Raw genomic sequence first — 25,110 nt, 5'->3', positions numbered from 1 at the left:
CACATACAAAAATTAAGGCAGTTCTCTAAAGAGTTTAAACCCTCTCAGAGGAAGATACAGTACAATGAACAAAGTAGTATGAGAGGAAGAAACAGAAATGTTCTTATAATAAAATATTTGCCATCTTGGTACAAAGCATTTCCTTCCTCAATTCAAGTTTTAAGAAGTAGACACAGTTTTGCATAAGACTGATGATTTATTCCAGGATTCTACACAAAAGTTTCAACAAAGGATATATAAAGTTAAAAGCAGTTCACTTTCTTTTGTCAAGTAAGAATTTTCATTTTATACGCCCTAATTCTACTTTATTTCCTTGTACTTATGATATACCTTTGTCTTTTAGTTCAACATTTGAAAACTTTAAGAAAAGTGTAAAGAAATTTTTTTGTCAAGATATGTCAACTTTTGTATATCAAGTGAAAAGGAAGGAACAGGAAAACAAATACAAACTATGCTTAAAATTTCATTCTGGAATTAGTGGTGACAGTTACACAACTCTGTGAACATATTAAGGCCCCCACCACACCATACGCTTTTTTTAATTTAAAAAATACTTTAATTCACCCAAGCCATTAGTGCTGGAAAAAAGAAAAAAAGATGTATTTTGAAATAATTTCAAACAGAGAAAAGTTACAAGAACCGTACACCAAAAATTTCCATATTTTCTACTCAGATTCCCCTACTGTAAACTTTTATAATGTTTCTCTCCCTCTAACATATATAATGATTCTTTTTCTGAACCACTGAAAAGCAAATATAATGTATACCTTAAAAGGGTGAATTTAATGGTATGTGAATTACATCTCAATAAAACTGTTATTTTTAGAATGTAACCACATTACAGTTTTTGATAAGCTTCTCATTCATGTCTTGGAATTCAAACTGTAAAGACAATCGATACATCTAATTTTAAAGAAAACAGTAAAGTACACAGCTGTATTTTATTAAAGAGTGGTAACTGTATTAAAAAATACAATCGAAGGAGGCCTATTGAAAGTTCATCTTTATATGTCTATGAATACATGAAGTTAAAACATATAAAATTTTAAAATAAATTGGTCCTGATAACAAATACATATCTTCCCAACTTTCTTTTGAATACTTTGGATAAAATGTAATTTGAAGATCAAAATCTTTATGTGACTATATAGCATTTATAGTTCATTCAAATCACATGGAAAATGACACTAGGGAAATAATGTATTTTAGTTCTTTTTTGGTTAAATTTAAGATAAAAATGATGGGAAAACAGAAATTCTTATAGTATTAAATACACAGATTAAAAGCCAAATATAAAATTCAGGCACTAACTGGAATACTCAAATATTCCTTAAACTGCAGGAAGAATTTAGGTTAAGAGACAAATCATCCAAATCTCTGGATATGTTTTATGTATGAATTGTATCACATTCCTGGCAAATCCATATACTACCAGGAATGGCTTAAGATAAAAAATTATGACAAAGTATTCAATATTGCACACCACAAATGATTACCATAATTCTATCAAGTAGTCCTAATTACCACAGATTCCACACCAGACGTAAATAAAATGTTAAGGCAATGCATTAACAGTCTGATACTCAAAAAATATATATGTACATACAGAAATACATCTATACATCCTACAGCTGAAGGTCCTACCTTTTGAGAACCATTCCCCTCCCTTTAAGAATCTTTGTAACTGTGTATCTTTTATGTCCTCTCCCCAGAAAAAGGCACAGATAATATCTGGCACATAATTTTAAGAGAGTTTACTTACCATCCAGAAACGAATCAGTAGACTTCTGGTGAAATTTCTACTTTACAATTTCCATAATTTTTAGTTTTGTACATAATTTATGAATATGTATATAGACGTACATACGTACATACATATAATACATACAAACATCACTAAAACGAGTCCCAAATTCTAAAAGAGGGTTTCCTACAAAGTTTATTTAGGAGTTTATTGGTTTGACAAATTCATTCCCTCATTCAACAATCACAATGGCACTGTGTTGTAAATGCTGATTTGATTTCCAGGCTTCCCTAACCAAACTCTATTTAACTAACAATGCTGCTAAAAACTAGAGTAGAAATTTACCTGTCCTACTTATGACTCATTACTCTCAGATCACTGGAAATACATTTCATCTGTCACAGGTGCCTTCCCAAAAGAGAATCCTCTCTTAGTCACACAGGTAATATATTCTAAAGCAAGCAGCCTCTTCCTCCTATTCTGCATCATGAGTATCATGACATCACTGTCACTGAAGAGTTGAATGTTTCTTGTCCTATGAGAGGGAAACCCTTCTCTGACTAGCTGCATAAATAAGTCATTTGTGAGTTGAGAATAATCTGTAATTTTATTGCCAGCTCTTATTCTTAAGCTCCTTTTTAAGATGTCAGTTTCTGATATGTAAAGATCTAGTTGCATGAGGCTAGTTGGCTTGAAGAAGCAGGGAAGAAAGAGTACATGATCCCACAAAGTTAGAGAAAATGATATATAAGAATGGCACAGGAAAATTAAGAAAAATATTTGAAGTCAATAGGTAGCAGGATACCTACAACATGTCCAGCACTTTATTAGGCAATATAACATATAAAAAGAAATATACATCAGCCCAAGGGAATAAAACAGGGAAGGGGGAGAGGGGAAAAGAGACAAAGAATGAAGGAGGAAAAAAGGTGAGAGGATAAATGAGAAGGAAGTATGGGAGAGGGAGAAGAGAGGATGGGGAAGGAAGGAACAAGTTTCTGAAACACAAATAGAATAAAAAAAAAGCCTCATGATTCTGATTTGTTGTTTAATCACTAAACTGGCAGGCATTAACAGTAAAAGGTAGGCAGCCCGACACAGTGGAAAGAGCACTGAACTGAAAGAAAAGCCAGCATTTACTGAGTCTCTACCTCAGTAAATATAAGTATATATAAGGAGACATTCTTATATATTTTCTTGTTTAATTTTCCTAATAATCTTGGAGGTAGAGGGTATAATCACCATCTTACAGATGAGGAAAGCTGAACAATATTTTTAAACTTGCCGCTAACAGGTGCTGCAGCCAGATTTCGAAACCAAGGCATGCCTGTTTGTGCTCCTTCTAACACAAACACTAATTCTATAACCTGGTGTCAATTCTGTTACTTATTAGCTGTGTAATCTTGGGTGAATTACTCAAACTCTACATCTGATGTGCCTCCTCTGCATTAGAATGACTTTTAACTTAATGATCTTAAAAACCTTTTTTGTGCCTCTAATAGTCCCAAAGATTGTTTTAGTTTAGTGTTTACTATTTTCTTTTATTTATGTATTTTTTTTAATTTTTTTTTTTGAGACAGGGTCTTGCTCTGCTGCCCAGGATGGAGTGTAGTGGCATGATTACAGCTCACTGCAGCCTCGATCTCCTGGGCTCAGGTGACCCTCCCACTTCAGCCTCCCAAGTAGCCAGAAGTAATTTTTATAGTTGGTCCCAGTTGGCTACTTTTTAGTTTTTGTAGAGATGGGTTTTCACCATGTTGCCGAGGCTGGTCTTGAACTTTTGAGCTTAAGCAGTCCAACTGCCTTGGCCTCCCAAAGTGCTGGGATTATAGACATGAGCCACTGTGGCCAGTTGTTGATTACTATTTTAAACAAAATTAATTCATTATTTCACTAGCTATGAAATTACCAACTTCAAAAAAAATCAAACCCATCTGGGTGCAGTGGTTCATGCCTGTAGTTCCAGGTATCTGGGAAGCTGAGACAGGAGGACTGCTTGAGCCCAGGAGTTCAAGTCCAGCCTGGGCAACACAGTGAGACCCCCGACTCTTAAAAAAAAAAAAAGTCAACAAGAAACAAACGTCCCAACAAATCATTTAAAGTTAGTACTTCATTTCCTCACTGTCCTGACAAACTCATGGACAGAAAGAGCTTAAAACCAGACATATACACACCAGATGCTGTATTAGTTCCTTAAAATCAGACAAAGAAAGGAAACACAAAAGGAAATGAAGGAACTGTGGGCACAGAAACCACCTTTGTTGATCTTTAAATAAAAAAAGCATTTTTAGCTTTCTAATACCATTTGTCAGCAGCATTTTCTTGCCATCAGTAAATACTATGTTACCCTTGGGACCCATTTTTAGATACAATATATTCTTAGAAATTTCAGCCTGATACAATTCACCAGTTGGCAAAATCCTGATAGTCCTGTTCCTATTTGAGCACTAGCAGAAATGGCTAAAAGAGGAGATAAAAACAGTGACAGGCCGGGCATGGTGGCTCACGCCTGTAATTCTAGCACTTTGGGAGGCCGAGGTGGGTGGATTGCCTGAGCTCAGGAGTTTGAGACTAGCCTGGGCAACACAGTGAAACGCCATCTCTACTAAAATACAAAAAATTAGCAGAGCATGGCAGTGTGCGCCTGTAGTCCCAGCTACTCGGGAGGCCGAGACAAGAGAATTGCTTGAACCCAGGAGGCAGAGGTTGCAGTAAGATGAAATCATGCCACGCCACTGCACTCCAGCCTGGGCGACAGAGCAAGACTCCGTCTCAAAAAAACAAACAAACAAAAACAGTAACAAATATTACTGTCTATATAAAAATGAAACAGGACCAGAGGACTCAACAAATCCTGGCAGATAGTCAACAGCAGCAATTTAGAGACAATGGCAGCACTTCGAAGCCTTAGTGTACGAGGTTTCGATAGATACACTTTGGTCTTTGTGGTAGACTGGTATATTAATGGCCTCCATAACTCCTGGTTATCTACACCATTGTGTGGTCCCCTATAGCACTGACTCTTGGATTATGTGACTTGTCTTTATCAATGGGACATCAGCAAATGTGACACACCTTTGCATTAGGGCTTGCCTTCTTAGAACCAATCAGGAGACCATGTGGTGAGGAAGGTCCAACCATCCTTCCTCATGGATGGATAGTCAGCACCAACCATCAGACATATGAATCAGACTAGCCAGCCCCAATCTCCCAGATAACTGCACATCAGCCCCAGGCGAGACCAGCCGAGCCACTCAGCTAGGTTCAGCTCAAACTGACAAACAATAGGATCATGAGTAAATGTAAGGTTGCTGTATTAAGCCAGTAAGTATTGGAGTAGTTACATAGCAGTAGATAACTGATATAGTCCCTATGCAAACAGACACCAAAATGTAGTCATAAGCAATTTATACACAGTAAATTTTGCTTAAAAGCTAAATGTCAGCAGAAATTACAATTCAAAGTGTTGGAAAAGACCTTAGCAATTTTAAACCCAATCTTATTTTATGGATGAACCAGGCCTAAGAAAATGACTCAATAAAGATCACATAGTTAGTGACATAGTCATGACTGGTATTCAGGTCTCTGACATTCTAGTAAAATCCTTTCATTTCTATATGGTTCTGAACCAAGGTGGGGTGAGGGGTGGGGAGAACTGCCAGAGTCTACTAAGATAGTCAAGTTTACTTGTTTGAGCTCTAGAAAAATAGTCATAGTTTACTTGTCTGAGCTCTTGAATAACAAAATAACTAAAAAATACATAATAGGAGGTAAAACATTTATGTTTTAATTTCAATATTATTAGAATCCTCATTGGAAATAAAAATATATGCTTAAAGTTTTTCTTTTTCTCTCATTTTGTACTAACTGTTCCTAGCATATAAAGATGCCTAATATAAACAGTTATGCCCCGAATTAATAACAATTATTACCTCTGGGAAGAGGACTGGGAGGAGGCAGTGGTCAAAAGTCATTTAGGCTGGGCGTGGTGGCTCACGCCTGCAATTCCAGCACTTTGGGAGGCTAAGGCAGGTGGATAAGAGTTTGAGACCAGCCTGGACAAATGGCGAAACCTCGTCTCTACTAAAAATATAAAAATTAGCTGGGTGTGGGGGCGGGTATTTGTAATCCCAGCTACTCAGGAGGCTGAGGCAGAATTGCTTAAACCCAGGAGGCGGAGACTGCAGTGAGCCGAGATCATGCCAACGCACTCCAGCCTGGACAACAGGGCAAGTCTTCATCTCAAAAAAAAAAAAAAAAAAAAAAAAAAAAGGATTATCTATGCCATAATTTAAAATTTTTTTACAAAAATAAAAATATCCATACATAACAAGCAGAGAGAAGCAAACACATTTCCACACTCAGGCTCCTTCTGACTCTACTAGGTTCCATTAGAGCAGAGTAAGTGCCAGTGTTCCACCAACCCAGGAACAGGCTCTGCAGACTCAGTGAGAATCATCCCAGAAGAAAACTCAGGAATAAAAATGGAGAAAGTGACACTTCAGACTGAAACTACCAGAAACATGCAGAAAAAAAGCAGTCCAGGGACCAGAAAAGCCCTCAGTCCAGTTAATTAAAACCATGGAGTAGCCAGGAAGTCCAGAGTTTCCTGCAAGAATGGGAATTCCTTGAGCGTGAAGTGTACAGGGTGAAGAAGTATCTCACAGTATCAAAAGCAATTGCCCCGCATCTCAAGCACAGAGGTATAAAGAAGAGCTGGCAGGAATGTCTCCAGATGCTGATAAGCTTGCAGGACTTACACTTCACTATTCATGAGGCCAAGCAGGGGCCAAGGTGCCACCCCTCGCAATGTCCTTATGGAGAGGCCCTGCACAGGATTCTGGGATACAGATGGAAGATCAGCAACTTCTCAGGTCCTCCCTGTGCTGATGTGGCTGACCTTGCACCTCCCGAGCACCAGCCCCAAGCCTATGGCATTCCTGGAGACTTTCAGGAGCCGATGTGGGCCCCAACACCTGTGATCTACATGGAAAATGCTCAGGTACCCACCCAGATGGGAGCCCTGGAACATGAACCCGCCATGGTCAGTTCTACAGATGTATCCTGCCTTTCTCTCAGCAGCCCCGGGCCCTCCACCACAGTGGTCCATCTCTACTGACTGATCCAGATTTAGAAGACAGTTAGAATATGGATCCTGATTCTATCAGAAAGACTGAAAAACAGCACAATCTGTGTGTGTTGGTGCATGACTCCTTCCTCTCTTTGCCTGGTACAATAAGAATAAATGTGAAATAAATGAATGACAAAAAAAAAAAAAATCCATACATTACTCATATAATTAAAAATAAAAAACCCCTAAAATCTATCTATGCTCAACTTGTACTGAATCTCAGATCTTAAGTTTAAAAGATGATTCTCTCAATTCTAGCTCAAATTTCATTTCCAGAAAATGCTGTCAGTGTTTAATCTACAATTGAGTGACTCCAAATTATAAATTAAGAAAACTCAACTTCCAATAGCTCAAAATTAAAAAAAGACAAACCTGTGTGTTAATGACAAAAGAAAATGATACTGAACTAGAAAAATGTTAAAAATGTATAAGTAAAACCATCAACCACTTCCAACCTTAAAGGGTATGTAGTGTGTTTAATAATAACTCTATATGCAAAAGGAAAAAGAATTTTCTGTTAAATGTAGAAATTTTATCCCTTAGAAGGAATAAACATTTAAGAAAAAGTTATCACACCAACAGTTACAGCTTTCTGACACCACTCCCTAAAGAACTGATTTTTACTAGAAATTATTTTACTTAAAATTGAGTTTTACTTTCAAAATAAACAAAAAACAAAGGCAACTTCTGGAAATCATAAACCTCAACTTTATGCTGCTATTCCTTAAAGGCCTTTTCAAGAAATATTACCTTAAGATTATAACATGTAAAGAGACGAAAATTACTAAACATTTTTCTTAAGATATGATGGCCGAAGTTATACATTCTCTCAAAGGTTATTAATAATTACCAATAGCCTCTATCAATCCTTATCTGACTCCACCTTTCTCTAGTTGCTGACATTAAAAGGGTTCCTTATCTTCTCTGACATTAATCTCTCCTATCTTTCTTTCTACTTCCTGATATGCCTTATCTATCTTCAAGTCTCTTTTTCCCTGAAACCCTCCTTATCCACTCCCAGGTAATTTTGTTCATTCCAACACAGGCTTCACCTATCACTTAATGCTAATAACTCTCAAATCTACATCTCTAGCTCTTTTCTCTAAGCTTCAGAGCTATATTTCCAACTGTCAACCAACATGTTGTTGGTTGACAACCACTAAGTTGTACCCCGGTAATACTAAGTTTAACTTGTTTGAAACCAAAGTCATCCTCTCCCCTTCTCACTCAAAAGTGAATGTTCTTGCTGTGTTCTTTATCTAATTTAATGACAGCCATACAAACAAGACCATTTTAAACTCTTCTCCTTTTCACATCTCCTGTTCATCTTGGTCCCTATGCCCTATTTGAAACCCCTGAAGTACATTCCCTCATCTGTATTTCCACTGCAACTGCCCTAACTCATTTCATTTGATAACAGCATACCTGTTGATCTTCCTGCCTCTAACCGCTCCCTATTCCAAATCAACAACTTCTTATGGCCTACAACTGTACTACAAACTCGATGTATATAGATTATATATTTAAATTAGAATATATAATATCTGCGTATGTATAATTGTGTGTGTATATATATCTGTGTATATAAGTGTATGTGTATGTGTGTGCATATATATATATAACTGTGTATGTAACTATAACTATATATGATATAATACAATATGCAGATTCTTCTGTTTCTAGCAGTACAAATGCATGTATATTATATAACACACACACAGACACACTCCAGTTATATATAGTTACATACATTCTCAAAAGGTTCAAAACCACTGTCTACAGAATAAAGTCCAAGTTCCTTAGCTTTTGGAATTAAGAATGGTTTCTAGGGTTCATCAGTTTGGTCCCAATTTATATCCTCAGCTTCTATCACCCTCCTCCAGCAGGTACACCACAAACATGATTCATTTTTCCCCCTCTGCTTCTGCCAATCCCTGTCACCTGGAAACTGTTCTTCCTGGTGGGGCGCGGTGGCTCACACCTGTAATCCCAGCATTTTGGGAGGCCAAGGCAGGCGGATCATGAGGTCAGGAGTTCGAGACCAGCCTGGCCGACATGGTGAAACCCCGTCTCTACTAAAAATACAAAAATTAGCTGGGTGTGGTGTTGCATGCCTGTAATCCCAGCTACTTGGAGGCTGAGGCAGGAGAATCGCTTGAACCCAGGAGGTGGAGGTTGCAGTGAACGGAGATCACGTCACTGCACTCCAGCCTGGGCAACAGAGCAAGACTCCATCTCAAAAAAAAAAAGAAAAGAAATTGTTCTTCCTTTTCCTACCTATGTATGTAGTCTCTGTTACTCCCTACCAAATAAAATGAGCTGTTCTCTCTACTATTCTCTCTAAGTAATCTGTTCATATCTCCAGCACAGACCCTAATATATTAGTATTAATACATTAGTATTAGACTAGAAGTCTGCCTCTCTAATGAGCAACGAGTCTTACTCATCTTAAAAGTCCCATCCTTTGTGTGCCACAGAGAAGTGTTTGGTAAATGTTAAACTGAATTGAGGATACAGCTTCAAGGGTGGTCTATAATCAACGGTTTGCTAGAAACAGAAGAGCCTGCATATAAGAAGCTGTCAGAGGGAGAAACACATCTAAAAAAATACACCACCATGAAAATGTCTTTTCTTTCACTTTCAACAAACTGAATAAGCAATCCAGAGAGTGAAATGTGACACAGAGGCAGATAACAATAAAAATGAAGAAAATGCCTTTTGTGAGACAGAGTATTTGGTATGTATATAGCTGACAAAAGTTAACATATCTAAAAATAAGAAGGCTTACGGATAAATGTTAGAACTCCAACCAAAAGAAAAATAGGCAAAGGAATGAGCAATCAATTCACAGAAGAAAAATGTAAATACCAATAAACACATGAAAAATTCCTCAAATTCCTTCAAAATCAGAAAACACACATTAAAATAATAATGTGTTATTTTTCACCTACCACATTGACAAATTTTTTTCAATGATAATATGGAAAAATGGCCAGGGGGTGGTAAAATGGTTATGCCCATGACATCTTTGAGGAAATGTAAATTAGTACAACATTTCTGTCGTCCATATTAGCATGATACTGTGTGGGGCAGAGGGGCAATACAGAAATTTACAGAGGAAATCATAAAAATGTTCATACCCCTTGACTCAGTATTTTCACTTCTAGGAATTTATCCTGGGAAAAAGAGACATGCAAAAATTTATGCCAAAGGACATTTGTTCATAGCAACACCATTGAGGATGCCCAAAATTTGGAAATGTAAATGTTCACCAACAAGGATGTGGTTAAAATAAAATACTTTTCTATAAAGGATATTATGTAACAAATAGTTTTGACAAATATTAATGATATGGGGAAAGGATCACTATGATATTAATTGAAAAGGAAAAAATCTGAATAAAATGTAGTCATACAAATGTATGAAATAAAGAATGGAAGAAATACACCGAATTATTAACTGTAGTTGTTTCTGTAGAGAATCACTACCAGACACTAAGAACATATAATAGTTTTATAATTAAGAAAAATATATTGTTTTAAAGGTTATTTGATTAAAATGACGTTGGCAAATTTCAAGAAAGGTTTATCAAAAAAACAAAGAAGTCAGATTATCGAGATTTTAAAAGAAATAAGTAGCAAGCAGAGGACTGACACAGACCATTTGTTAAGGAGTTAAATATCAAACACAGAGAAACATCAGAAGTTAGTTAAGAGGACAAAGACAACGCTTAATTTTTTTTTTTTTTTTTTTGAGACAGTGTCTCGCTCTGTTGCCGAGGCTGGAGCACAGTGGCGCAACCTCAGCTCACTGCAACCTCTGCCTCCCGGATTCAAGCGATTCTTCTGCCTCAGCCTCCTGAGTAGCTGGGACTACAGGTGCGCACCGCCACTCCAGGCTAATTTTTGTATTTTTAGTAGAGACAGGGTTTCACCACATTGGCCAGGCTCGTCTTGAACTCCTGACCTCGAGATCTGCCCACCTCAGCCTCTCAAAGTGCTGGGATTACAGGCATGAGCCACTGCACCTGGCCAAATAATGCTTAATTTTTTAAGCTGTAGGAGACTTGACCATATTTCAAATAAAAAAGGAAATAGAGATGAAATTTAGGATACTAAAAAGAAAGAGAATAAATGTAAATTAGACCTCTGCCTATGATTAAAATACAAAGATAGTGGTGCAAAGATCAGGAATGTGACACATATGTGGCCAGTTAGCTCTGTTCTAGTTCATGCCCACAGATCACACTCTAGTCTGACAATTATTTAAGAAATATATTTGTTGGCCGGGCGCAGTGGCTGATGCCTGTAATCCCAGCGCTTTGGGAGGCCGAGGTGGGCAGATCACAAGGTCAGGAGATTGAGACCATCCTGGCTAACACGGTGAAACCCCATCTCTACTAAAAATACAAAAAAATTAGTCGGGCGTGGTGGTGGGCACCTGTAGGCCCAGCTATTTGGGAGGCTGTGGCAGGAGAATAGCGTGAACCCAGGAGGCGGAGCTTGCAGTGAGCTGAGATCGCACCACTGTACTCCATCCAGCCTGGGCGACAGAGCGAGACTCCGTCTCATAAAAAAAAAAAAAAAGAGAGAGAGAAATATATTTATTGGTCACTGATACGGTTTGACTCTGTGTCCCCACGAAAATGTCATGGCAAACTGTAATCCCACTGTTGGAGGAGGGGCCTGGCATAAGGTGACTGAATCATGGGGGCAGACAACCCCTTGCTGTTCTCATGACAGTGAGTTCTCATGAGATCTGGTTATTGTAAAAGTGTGTAGCACGTCCCAACTCTCCTCTTTCCTGCCAGCCATGTGAAGATGTGCTTGCTTCCCCTTTGCCTTCCACTCATGTAGGTTTCCTGAGGCCTTCCAAAAGCAGAAGCCTGTACAGCCTGAAAAACTGTGAGCCAATAAACCTATATTCTTTATAAATTACCCAGTCTCAGGTATGTCTTTATGGCAGTGTGAGAATGGACTAATACAGTCACTAATACAGACAGGAAGATAAGGTATAAATAGATTAAAGCGAATTATTACTTCTATTAGAAAAACCTCAACAACAGATGTTCTTTGGAAGGATCAAAACTGCAGTCTTTCTATAAAAACATTATTTGAACCACTAAACAAATACTTACCCAACACTTACTAAATGTAAGGTGCTCCGTAAGAAAGAGTCCCTGCCCGGCCGGGCGCGGTGGCTCATGCCTGTAATCCTAACACTTTGGGAGGCCGAGGCAGGTAGATCTCCTGCAGGAGTTTAAGACCAGCCTGGCCAACATGGTGAAACCCTGTTTCTACTAAAAATACAAAAATTGGCTAGGGGTGGTGGCACGCACCTGTAATCCCAGCTACTCAGGAGGCTGAGACAGGAGAAATCGCTTGAACCTGGGAAGTAGAGGTTGCAGTGAGCCAAGATCGCACCACTGCAGTCCAGCCTGGGAGACAGAGCAAGATTCTGTGTCCAAAAAAAAAAAGAGTCCCTGCTCTTTTAAATATCACATTTAACTAGAGAACCTAGATATGAAACAGCCAACTAATGAATAAGCATAATGAGTACCATGGAAAGGGAACCATCAGGTATTATAAAAACATATGACATAGTGACTAGGGGAGCTGCAAAGGCCTCCCTGAGAAAGTGTCATATAAGCTGAACATACAAATTAAAAATGAAATTTCACAAATGAACATGTAGTCTAGAGAAAAAGATCAGAGATGTTGAGCATATATTATTCTGCAGTTTTCAAAACTATACTAAGAGAACGAATGAATATAAACATTAACATTGTGATTAAAGATAATTATGAATAGTACATACCTATACGGAGATCTCTTTGTAAAACATTCTTATCATAAACATAGAAAGACAAATACTGGAAAGTTCTTGGAATCTCAAAGTAAAATTCTTCACTGAAAAATGGGCTAGAAAGAAAAGGAAAGCTCATTACTTCAAATAATATAAAATAATTAAATAATAATTAATATCACTTTCAATAATAATTGTATAAATACTCAAATAATATCACTTTCTTTTTTTAATATATATATTTTATTATACTTTAAGTTCTAGGGTACATGTTCACAACGTGCAGGTTTGTTACATATGTATACATGTGCCATGTTGGTGTGCTGCACCCATTAACTCGTCATTTACATTAGGTATATCTTCTAATGCTATCCCTCCCCCCTCCCCCCACCCCACAACAGGCCCCGGTGTGTGATGCTCCCCTTCCTGTGTCCAAGTGTTCTCACTGTTCAATTCCCACCTATGAGTGAGAACATGCAGTGTTTGGTTTTTTTGTCTTTGCGATAGTTTGCTGAGAATGATAATATCACTTTCTTTTTTTTTTTTTTTTTTTGAGACAGAGTCTTGCTCTGTTGCCAGGCTGGAGTCCAGTGGCGTGATCTCAGCTCACCACAACCTCCAGCTCCCAGTTTCAAGCGATTCTCCTGCCTCAGCCTCCCGAGTAGCTGGGACTACAAGCACATGCCACCACGCCCAGCTAATTTTTGTATGTAGAGATGGGGTTTCACCATGTTGGCCAGGAGGATGGTCTCAATCTCTTGACCTTGTGATCCACCCGCCTCAGCCTCCCAAAGTACTGGGATTACAGGAGTGAGCCAATGTTCCTGGCCAAATAATATCACTTTCAATAAAGTTAATGAAATTATGGACTAAAACGCCATTGAAAAGAATTTGAAAAGCCCCAAGATAATTCTCAATGCTAAATTTCAACTAAGTTCTATACAAACCAAGCTGAACACTGAGGGGATCTAAGTTGCCAGTATGAGTTCTGGCAACAGCTTTTCAGCAGTCCTGTGAATAGAAGATACAGTAACTGCCTGGGGTCATGCTCACCTAAGGTGGACCATTTGAGAGGTGAGGATAGTGTCATTCATACCATCCTTGTCTTAGAAATGTGTAAAGCTGTATTATTTACAATACATAATACCTAAAACAGCCAATGTTATGTGAAAGTTTACTTCAAAATTTTTTTAAAAATTAAGCTATTTTTAAAAAATTAAAATATGCAATTTTAAAATCAACTTTAAAAAATATTTTTAAAAAATTAAAACAAGCTATTTTTAAATCAATTTTATTGAGCTATAAGTTACAAACAATAAAAATCCAATTTAAAGTATAGAGGTTGATGACTTCTGATAAATTTATACAACTGTGTAGCTTCCACCCCAATCAAAATATAGGACACTGCTATCTCCCCAGAAAGTTCTCTTACACCTCTCCTTCAGTTACCCCACCATACCTGCCCCAACCTGTGATGTGTTTTCTATCACTATACATCTATCCTAAAATCTCACATAAATAGAATCATATGGTATGTACTCATGTCCAGCTTTGTTCATGCAGCTTAATGTCTGTGAGATTTTTTCGATGTTGTTGTGTATACAGTAGTTCAACTGTTTTAATTGCTGCATAGTATTCCATTGCATTCCAAATCCATTCTCCTAGTGATGTTATTTGAGTTGTTTCCAGTTTGGGCTATCAAAAGTAAAGCTGCTATGAACATTCTTATACAAAGCTTTTTCTAGACACATGCTTTTGATTACTGAGAGTGCAATTGCTGAGTTAAAAGGCAGGTGAATGTGTAATTTACAAGAAACTGTCAAACTGTTTTCAAAGTGGTTGTACTGTTTTACACTCCTAACAGCAATGCTCCAGTTGTTCCACATCTTGGTATTGACAGTCTTTAACTTTAGCTATTCTAGTGAATGTAACATGATAAATGTATACACCTATGTAATCTCTACCTTATAATCAAGATACAAAACATTTTTATCTCTCCAGAAGGTTCCCTTGTGACTCTGCAATCACTCCCACCATATTCTTACAGGCAACCAGTGATAGGATTTCTATCACTGCAGATTATGTTCTAGAATCTATAGTGACAAAAATGGTTTTAAATTGATTTCCTGATGACTAACAATGTCCAATACCTTTTCATGTGCTCTTGGCTGTATCTTTTCTGAAATATCTGTTTAAGTATTCTCCCCATATTTTAAACGGCCATCTGTCTTCTTTTGTTTTTAAATAAATTCTGGATACAAGTCTTTTGTCAGAATACTTTCTCCCAGGTGTGGCTTGCCATTTAATTTTCTTGACAGTGTCTTTTAAACAAAAGGAGCCTCCAAGTTTGATAAAATCTAATTTACCAATTTTCATCTTTTATAATTAGTGGTGCTTCTTGCATTCAAAGCAAGAAATCTTTGCCCATCCCCATGTTGCAAAGCTTATTTTTATAAGTTCATTTTAAGAATGCCATTTTGATATATTTATTCTTCTATGACTCTTCTATGAAGATGTGAATCTCTGAAATGACAGTTGCTTTTGTCAAGTGTACCTCTTTCCCGAGAAAGTTTAAAGAACAAAAAGATTCTCTAGAAATATCACTATGAAATGCAGTATCTTTATGATGTCATAACTAAATGAGAAGCTGAAATATAAAGTAAAACACTCCTACAGAAGTCATATCTGATCTTGTCTAGAAAACGGTTGGTTCAGCTTTTTAGTTGTTAAAATGCCTGGTGAACTTTTGTCACTATGTTTTTCCCTTCAAATGTAACCAAACTATAACTTTTAAAAGTTGGTCTCACAAAGTAACTAGAGCCTTCTAATTAATTTCAACACAGAAATCAATGCAAAAAGAACTATTAGTCAAATATGATATGAAAACATGATATGAAAGACAAGACGTGTAGGTATGTATCTCTTTGCATTATTTTATAAACAATTATAAATGCAGAATTTCCTTTATATATCACATCGACATTCAAATATTATGTTTAAAGTACATTCTAAAGCCAAATTAGAACAATATGAGAATTAAGACTAAAGATTTCAAGTTTACTACTTGAAATGTTTTTGGGCTACTATTTTCAGTTTTATACAATACCTTTTCTAAGAAGAATTCAATAGATATTTAAAATTATAAACAATGAAAATAAAGACATAAAGGGAAACTTCAAAGGCAAATGTAAAAGAAAGGTATTTTTAAAAAGGCACCAAAAAAAAACAGATCCCTAAAATACAACTGACCTAAAATATGATTCAGATAAGGCATGGCATTCAATATTTCATCCACCACATGCTCATTCCAATAACACCCCACACCTTGTTTTTTGTTTTTTGCTTTTTTTTCTGAGATGGAGTTTCACTCTTGTTGCCCAGGCTAGAGTCCAATGGCATAATCTTGGCTCACTGCAACCTCCACACCCTGGGCTCAAGCGATTCTCCTGCCTCAGCCTCCCAAGTAGCTGGGATTACAGGCACCCAGCACCACGCCCAACTAATTTTTGTATTTTTCGTAGAGACGGGGTTTCACCATGTTGCCCGAGCTGGTCTCGAACTTCTGACCTCAGGTGATCTGCCCGCATCTGCCTCCCAAAGTGCTGGGATTACAAGCGTGAGCCACCATGCCCGGCCTCCTTATTTTGACTTTTGTCTCTGAACAAGATTCTCAGCACAGCTCTGCACCAGAATTATGTTCACATTGCTACGGTGCAGAGGTGGTATATTCCAATTTTATGAATTAGAATTTAATATGATACTCTCAAAGGGCAATTACACTTTCAAAGATGAGACATCTATCTGAGAATTCATTCCCTGATAATGCACTACTAAGTTAAGCAACTTGTATGAACTTTAAGTAACTTATTCTTTAGATAAATAAAATAAAGATGTACTTTGAGGAAAGTTCAAACAAATAGGCAATATTTAGCCTGTCATGTGAAAAAACTTTTCTCCAGAAAACAAAGATAAAATTAGGAACAATTAAGAGGAAGACACATTTTGAGGCAATGAAAAGCCACATGAAAGCAAGCACTGTTTCTATCTTGTCTTCTTGATTATTATAATCTGGAAAATGCATAATATTTACCAATCCATATAGTAAAAATTATAATTTACCAATTTTTCTACCAACCTTAAAGATTTTTCCACAACTTGGGTACGATAAACTTCTTCCTGGTCCAAATTTATGGTACAGAAACAATCTCTCATTTTGTGGGGTCCAAGATATGGCAATAAATTTTTTGCTTCACCTGTTGGCATAAAATTTAAAATTGTTATTAAATATCATCAACTGCTTCATACTAAGCCTTATATAAGATGACTTCAATCTGAAAGAACATATTAATGTGGCACAGAAAAAAAAAACACTAGTGATTAGAGAAAGATCAAGCTGGTCTAAAGGAGACTGGTAAGACTGAAGGGTGGGGCTGTGTGTAAAGTGACTTGAGGTCCCTTTTTTATATTACGTAATTGCACCCCCACTCCTATGAAAGGGCAATCCCTCTACTTGTGCTCTCTATCCCATTCCACCAGTGCTACCTCAAGGACTTTACTCCACAATTAATCTTTCTTTCCCGAATCACCATTAATTTTCCTCTCTAGTGGAAAGGAAATTCCCATCAGCATATAAACGATGATGGGAATTTCTCAACTTAAAAAAACACACAAAAAGAAAAGGAAAAAAAACTTCTTAAAAGCATCATCTCTAGTCATTGTCTCATCTTTCTTACCTTCCATTCATTCTTCAACCCTCTTCAATCAGCTTCTGACCCCACCATGACACTAAAACTGCTCTAGCTGAGGACAGTAATGCCTTCCACATTGCCAAATCAACAGTCACTTCTCTGTTTTCATCATACCCGGCCAGGCAGCATGATTTAACCCAAGTGAACATTAATATCCCTCTTTAAAATGCTCTCTTCTCTTGGCTTCCACAACACAGTATTTCTGACTTTTCTCCTACATCACTGGCTCTCTGCTGACTTCTCCCCCTCCCTACCTCTAAACATGCAATGCCTCAATTCCAAACCACCTTCTCTTCCTTCTCTTTGCCAACTCTGCAGTATATGGTGTTAATGCTAACACCTCCCAGATCTGCAACATCAAGTCTAACTCTCCTCAACAAACACTAGATGTGACTATTCAACTGTCTCCTTGGATATCCAGTAGGCATTTCAAATTTAACAAGTCCCAGAAAAACCATCTGATTTCTTTCCCTAAAATGTGCCCTTTCCCCAGTCTTCCATTTTTCTCTCTTACTCTCACCATTCTCTACTTCCCCAAACTCCCATACCCAGTCTCTTAGCAAATCCAGCAGACCTCCAAAATAAATCCCAAATCCAACCAGTTCTCTTTGCCTTGACTAGAATCACCAAGCCCAAGCCACCACAATCTTTTATTTGAACAAACATGAAAGTTGCCTAACTGGTGCCCCTGCTTCCACTTTTGGCCCTCCTACACAATCCATTCTCCATCAAGCAGTGTGATATTTGAAACACATTCTTTAGGTTACTCACTCACTCCCCTCCTCCAATACCACACCATTTCACTTAGAATAAAATTATCTTTCTATACCACAGTCTACAAAGCGCTACTTAATGGTCTCTCTGATCTCTTCTCCTTCCATTCCCCCAACCCCGGTCAGTGTTTAGTTTTTTTCATTCATCAACTGTGCCACATCATGTTCAAGTTTAGGGCTTTTGTCTGGAATGCTACACTCCTAGAGATCTTCAATGGCTAGTTCCTTATCATTCAGTCTCAGCTCAAATATCACTAACTCAGAGAAATCGTCCTTGACTATTCTATCTAAAGCACATAGTTCTGCTACCATATTCTATTTCTCCATTTTGTTTCTTTGATAGCACCGATAATTATCTAAATTTCTGTTCATTTTTAATTCAGTGTTTATTTTTTGGTTCCCTCATTCTTGAGGCCCAAGAACTTGTTGATCTTCAAGATCTTAAACAGTGACTGTCATACAGTAGACAGCTGAGAAACATTTGTTGAAGGAATATTAAATAACCTAAAAAGTCTAGTTTTGAAGCGCTTTGATACTCTAGCTCAAAGGACATACACAAATATGGGTGCTGAAATCAGTACACTAGTTCCCTTATGCAATCAGTTGGCATAAGGGAAACAGCATTACCCCCAAGAACCATAAAACCAATATTCCTCTGTTACTCTGCTACTAAGTGGCTGTATGACTTCAGACAAATCACTCAATCACAGCTTTCCTGATGAAGGTTTGGACTAGATAAACTGAAGTATCTTTCTGCTTATCAACTTTAAAGGCCATTTAAACCAATATATTTTAGAGAAGTCTATTAGAAACCTAAGAAGCACCTATAAAAAAACTCAGTAAACAAATTATTTATAAAATTAAAATAAGAAAACCAATGGAATAGTACCAGTAAGATACTTATTAAATCTGTCACTAAAAGATTTTTTTAAAAAATAAAGTTACCACTTAAACAGAATAAACAAATTTATGTCCATCTCAAGTCAGAATCGAGGAATCTCACCTTTTAAATGATTAATTTAATTAACTGCCTAAAATGGGTTAGTCCTTACAAATAAACCAGGTCGCTAAGAAAAATAATCTATATGTGAACCGGTATTCATCCGTTTTCCTCTTCCTCCAAAGACTAGTTATTCCTCTTCTCATCCAAAGCTCATCCGTTTACCTGTGCTCTCTCTACCCCATTCCCTCTTCTCCCTCCAGGACACTGTCTAGCAATTCTATTTTCATTACTTTCAGCCTTCTTGTTCTTCAGCCTCTCCTTTTTCTCTGACATCTCCCTTCTGCATAATTTAGACTTTTTTTTAAACAAAAGTCCAACTAGGTCACAATATAGGACCTAAAATATAAAAAATTTGGAATTAGATCATAATAATTCTCTACTTAATATGCTCCATAATAAATATGCTCCATATCTAATTGAGAGAATTTGAAACACTAACTGTCCCTGAACATGTTTCTGTTTCATTCACATAAGTGCAGTTTTGAGAAAACAATATTATATAAATTTACACATATTCTACTTCCCTCTCCCTCTTAAGAGAGAGAAAGTGAGGTTATTTTGAAGAATCCAATGAATCTGACATTATCAGATATTTATCCAGAATACATAAAAATGTAAGTTCTATGCAATATGAAAAAATGTACCAAGCATCCTTTCCTATAAAAGCAGTTATCATAATCTGTACTTCTTAAATATCCACCACTGACTGAAGTTCAAATAAACTTTGTTGAAAGTTAATTCATCTAATCAATGCCCGGCTCAACAATCAATTGTACAAATATGTTAAGTCAGATACTGTAACTCCAAACTATAGTAGTGATTAATTGGCACTTTATAAACAACATAATCAAAAAGGAAGTAATGGTTACAGATATAATAAAAATAATGTTGTACCTATTACATCTCTAAGCATAAAGAGAATATGTTAAGAGCCACACTTTACATCAAGCTACACAAAAAGACAAAAGTAAAGAACTTTGGAAGATTGTACTTGCTTGTGTGTGATATTTGTTCAGGGCCTCATGAACTCTAGCCAATTCTGGTATATAAATGAGCATGTGCCTTGGACCAAAAAAAAAAAAAAATCTATTGCCAAATTTCTTGAAAACTTATTCTATAATCTCTGCTTTCAAGTGTTCCCTTCAACTCACAGCCTAAACCTGCAACTTGCCCTCTTATCCTACTTCTCTACTTCTTGTTTAGAAACTTGAAGAACACTAACAGGTTGGGCGCAGTGGTCATGCCTGTAATCCCAACACTTTGGGAGGCCAAGGTGGGCAAACTGCTTGAGCACAGGATTTCGAAACCAGCCTTGGCAACACGGTGAGACCTCATCTCTACTAAAAATACAAAAAATTAGCCAGGCGTGGTGGTGCATGCCTGTGGTCCCAGCTACTTGGGAGGCTGAGGTGTGAGGATGGCTTGAGCCCAGGGGATGGGAGTTGCAGTGAGCCGAGACTGCGCCACTGCACTCCAGCCTGGGACAAAAGAGCAAGACCCTGTCTCAATAGTAAAGAAAGAAAAAAAACCCCAAAAAACCACTAATATTAAGTGCCCAAATCATATCACTGCTTTTCAGTCCCACCTTATTTGACCACTCTTCATTATTTGACAACACTAACCTTTCCTCAGCTCAGGTAACCTTTTATGAGGGTTTTTCTTATACTCCCTCTTTTGGGCTTTTTATCCACTAACCACATCTTAAACGTGAGGAAACTTTTGGTATCCACAGCCCACTTAATTCATCATAGAGTGAAGGACAAATTCTAGTTTTTCTTTTTAATGTTGTCATTATAAAACAATAAAAATATACAAAGAAACAAATGAGTTTCTCAACATTGTTTGATGGTATTATTTACAAACTTTCTCAACTTATCTATAGCCCGTTTAATGACAGCCAACCTTAAGGAGAATCAGGTTCTAAATCTGCAGTAAATATGGTAGATTACTGTTCAACATCCATTTCAACCTCCTTCAGTGTATGTCTTCCTGTGCTGAAGAGAAAGTTAAAAAATACATTTCCCAGCCTCTCTTGTGGCTAGAGTTGTAAATGTGATTTAAGTTCCACCAATCAGATGCACTCACTAGAAATTTTAAGGACAGAAGAGAAGGGAGGTTGAGTTTGGGTTGCTTTACTAGCAAACATTGTCATGGAGATGTTCATGTTCTGCAGCAGTATTTGTAGAAGTCCTAGTATTCAGTCACAGATTTCATGAATATTAAGAAAGGCACAAGGCGTCCATTCTGCAGTACAGGTTGTGGTAGGCAGGGCTTGGCTCTAGGGCCAGCAACGACAATGGCTTACTGATGAAGGTGGCTGCTTGCTAATGGCTATTTCCTAATAGTAGTAGACTCCTGATCGTGGAGAGGTGGCAAGGTTCTAAGACAGGCATCTAAAAGTTACAGTTTCACAATTCTGCAAAAGCCTTTCTGATCCTAAAAGAGACAATAATCCTAAAAGAGGATCCTAAAAGAGGCTCTTGGTGGCCTAGATGCAACGTGGCTTTTTCTAGATCTAGAGTCTGTTTCTTCAGTCTTGTCAACAATTTTATAAGCCACTTAAAATTTTTTTATTAAATCTCTTTCTGCTTAAACTAACTACAGTTGATGCTGTCACCTAATCTCAATTCTTTTCTAATCTTTGTTTCCAACAAATTAGAAAATCCCACCTTGAGTTACTGGTCATCATGGTTGGGTAAATCTGCCAGCTACACGTGGCTATCTGGATCAAACATGGACTCAGAAATTACAAAGCAATTTTTCACTGAAAATTATTTTCATTGTTCCATCAGATAGTGAGTTGAATAGCAGCACACTTAAAAAGGGAATCCTTTAACTTGGGAAATGGATCTTAACTCTATATATAGTTGTATATACTTTCACAAAATATTTCTTCACCTTCTGTAGCATTTGGATAAAATTTTAAAAATATATTCAATAATACAGTATTCATATTTTCATGAATTTGGAATGCCAAATTCTTTTCTTTTTTTTTTTTTTTTTTGAGACAGGGTCTTGCTCTGTCGCCCAGGCTGGAGTGCAGTGGCACAATCATGGCTCACTGCAGCCTCGCCTTCCTGGACTCACGTGATTCTGTCACCTCAGCCTTCCGAGTAGCTGGGACTACAGACACATACCACCATGCCTGACTAATTTGCTTTGTATTTTATGGAGAGACAGGGTTTTGCCATGTTGCCCAGGCTGGTCTTGAACTCCTGGGTTCGAGAGATCTGCCTGCCTTGGCCTCCCAAAGTGCTGGGATTATAGGCGTGAGCTACCATGCCTGGCTGGGAGTGCCAAATCCAAATTCTTAACATTCAAATCGTGTGCACCATTTTGGGTGCCTCTATTTTATCCTTAAATTCACAAATCATAGTTTGACCCTAAATTAATACGAATAAAGTATTCAAGAAATTCAATATATTGCTAAGATATGACACAAGCAAGCCAGCTGAAATAATAAAAATGGTTTTTACTTGCATTTGAATGAAAGGAAGAAATGTTTTTATAGTTCATCCCTCATTTCAAAAATTCTGTGCATGCGGAGTCCTGCAATATGCAAAAGCAGACATTTGTCCTACAAAGGCAGATACATTGTTCCCATAGCAAACAGTATAGATTTGATTGTGTGTACAACTGTCACTATTTCCTTCAACAATAAATCAAGATCAGGAGGTACATCAACGACAGCCAACTGTTCCTCTATGAAGAAAGGAGGTTGACATTCAAGCACAATTTATTTTATTCTGTAACATCTTTTCTTGTTGATTCATAACTGGTACTCCTTAAGCACTTTTCTAGTGTACATTATGACTTACAACATAACTGTTAACTAATTTTTTAAAGTCTTCTTTCTTAAAGGGTGGATTTTCAAAGATAAACAGAATAATCCTCCATTGTGCATTTCTTCTCTTTCACAAATGTACTACAAGTATGCCAAGAACATCTTCCCACTATACATCCATGATTTTGTCCAAACATAAAATGAAATATCCTCTCGCCCACATGTGATAGTAATTGTTTTTCTACATCATATTTTCCTAAATCATACATATCTTAAAGAAAATGCTGTGTTTAGCTTTGATACTCAACCTTCACATTGTTGCTACAGTTACCTTTTTAATACGTACACACACACACACACACACACACACACACAGACACGTATAAATAAATATAAATAAAACATCCCTTGCTCAGAAGTCTTCAATGGCTCACACTATCTACCACTGCCCACTTGGCAGGACAAAATCTAAAATTCCTTAGTCTGGCACAAAAACCCTCCATCCCTCCATGATCAGGTGCTATCTACTACATGTTCAGCCTCATCTACTTCATCTTTACCCCCTACAAATTATGCTGTAGCAGTACTATATTTTAGTTCCTTGAACACACTGTTCTCTCATTCCTCTGTGTATCTGCAATGCTATTTTCTTTGTATGAAATGCCCTACCTGTTTTTCTCTCCAAAGAGCTCTGCTTAAGGGCATCTTTGTAAAGTCTTCCTCAATTCCTAGGTAGTCATGTCACTCTTTCCCATGTGTTTCTACTGTACCTTGCATCTCTACTACAGTGATCATATTGTTTTGTACTTGTTGCATTTCATTCAACAAATATTTACTAAGTGCCTAAACACACAAGGCACTGTTCTAAGTGCTGGGGATATAACAGTGAATAAAAACAGGTCTCTGCCCATACGAAACTGTTGTACAATACATACAGGGACGACAAATACCACAAACTCTTAAATAAGCATATAGTATTTATTGTCATGGAAGAAACAAATATTTATTGCTATTCAAGAAAACAAAGCAGGTTAAGAGTTAGGGAATGGCAGGCCCAGAGGGTAGAGACAGGGAGGAGGTCAATGTTATTTTATATAGGGAAGCAGGGAAGGCCTTTCAATTAAAATATTTAAGCAGATACCTGAAGGAAGTCATTAAGGGTATAAGCCATACAGATATCTGGGGAAGGAGATGGACAGGCAGAAAGAATAAAATGTGCAAAGGCCCTGAGACAGGATAGTTTAGCACACTGGAGGAGTGGCAAGGAGGGCAGTATGGCTACAAAGCAATACGCAAAGTGGGGAGAGGGAGGAGATAGTAAGAGAGGGAGTAAGGGTACCGGAAGAGGCAGGTTAAATAAGGTCTTACAGGCACTGGAAAGTCTTAGGCTTTTTTTGTGTGTGAGATGGTAAGGTTTTGAAGGATTTTGAGCATAAAAATGGCAAGATTTTTTTGTTTTAAAATCAATGCAGAGGGGAAAGGTAGAAGCAGGTGACTAGATAGGAGGCTACTGTAGTAATCTCGATGAGCGAAAACTTGCAGGTCAGGGGAGGGGCAGAGCAGACACGGGTCTGGAGAGAATGGGTCATTTGGGCATGTATTTTGAAGATGGAGCCAACAGGATTTACTGTAGGGTGTGAGAAATAGAGTAGTCAAGAATGACTTCTAAGAGTTTTAGTCTGAGCAGCTGGATGAATAGAGATGCTATTTCTAGAGACATAGCCTCTTGTTGGGGACTAAATTCAAGAGACTGTATTGAATATTAAATCTGAGATGCCTTATATATCCAAGTGCAGACAATGTGTCCAAGGACAAAGGGTCCTGGATAGAGATAAAATTTGAGAATCACCAGTAAGTACATAAAATTTACAAAACCAAGAGACAATACAAAATCACAATGGGAGCAAATATAGAAAAGAAATTTGAAGACTGAGCCTCAGGGCTCTCTAATGTTTTGAGGTGGTAAAGATGAGACACAACCAAGCAAAGGCAGTTTGCTTGTCTCTTCACTGAACTATAAAATTCTTGAGGAAAGGGATTCTTAGCACCATCCTTAGCATAAAATATATAATGAAACAGCTGCTGAATAAGTATCAATGCGTGTGTATATAACTTTGGCATG

The 25,110-nt window shown here is 37.4% G+C and overlaps 1 protein-coding gene and 1 pseudogene across 3 annotated transcripts in view; one reads left to right on the top strand and one right to left on the bottom strand.

Moving 5' to 3' along the window:
* Window positions 1-25,110, bottom strand: part of RASA2 (RAS p21 protein activator 2) — a 129,150-nt gene that overhangs the window by 87,042 nt on the left and 16,998 nt on the right. For all 3 annotated transcript variants that reach the window (XM_024244968.3, XM_024244969.3, XM_054552761.2), the window contains exons 2-3: window positions 16,816-16,933; window positions 12,693-12,796 (exon numbers count right to left, since the gene is read on the bottom strand). In XM_024244968.3, coding sequence (XP_024100736.1) covers window positions 12,693-12,796; window positions 16,816-16,933 — 222 coding nt within the window. The remainder of the gene's footprint in view (window positions 1-12,692; window positions 12,797-16,815; window positions 16,934-25,110) is intronic.
* Window positions 5,311-6,867, top strand: LOC129058769 (putative uncharacterized protein MSANTD5; annotated as a pseudogene).

Source organism: Pongo abelii, chromosome 2, assembly GCF_028885655.2.
Source record: "Pongo abelii isolate AG06213 chromosome 2, NHGRI_mPonAbe1-v2.0_pri, whole genome shotgun sequence".
NCBI lineage: Eukaryota > Metazoa > Chordata > Mammalia > Primates > Hominidae > Pongo > Pongo abelii.
The sequence above is the reverse complement of the archived record's forward strand: the minus strand, read 5'-3'. Positions and strand labels throughout refer to the sequence as shown.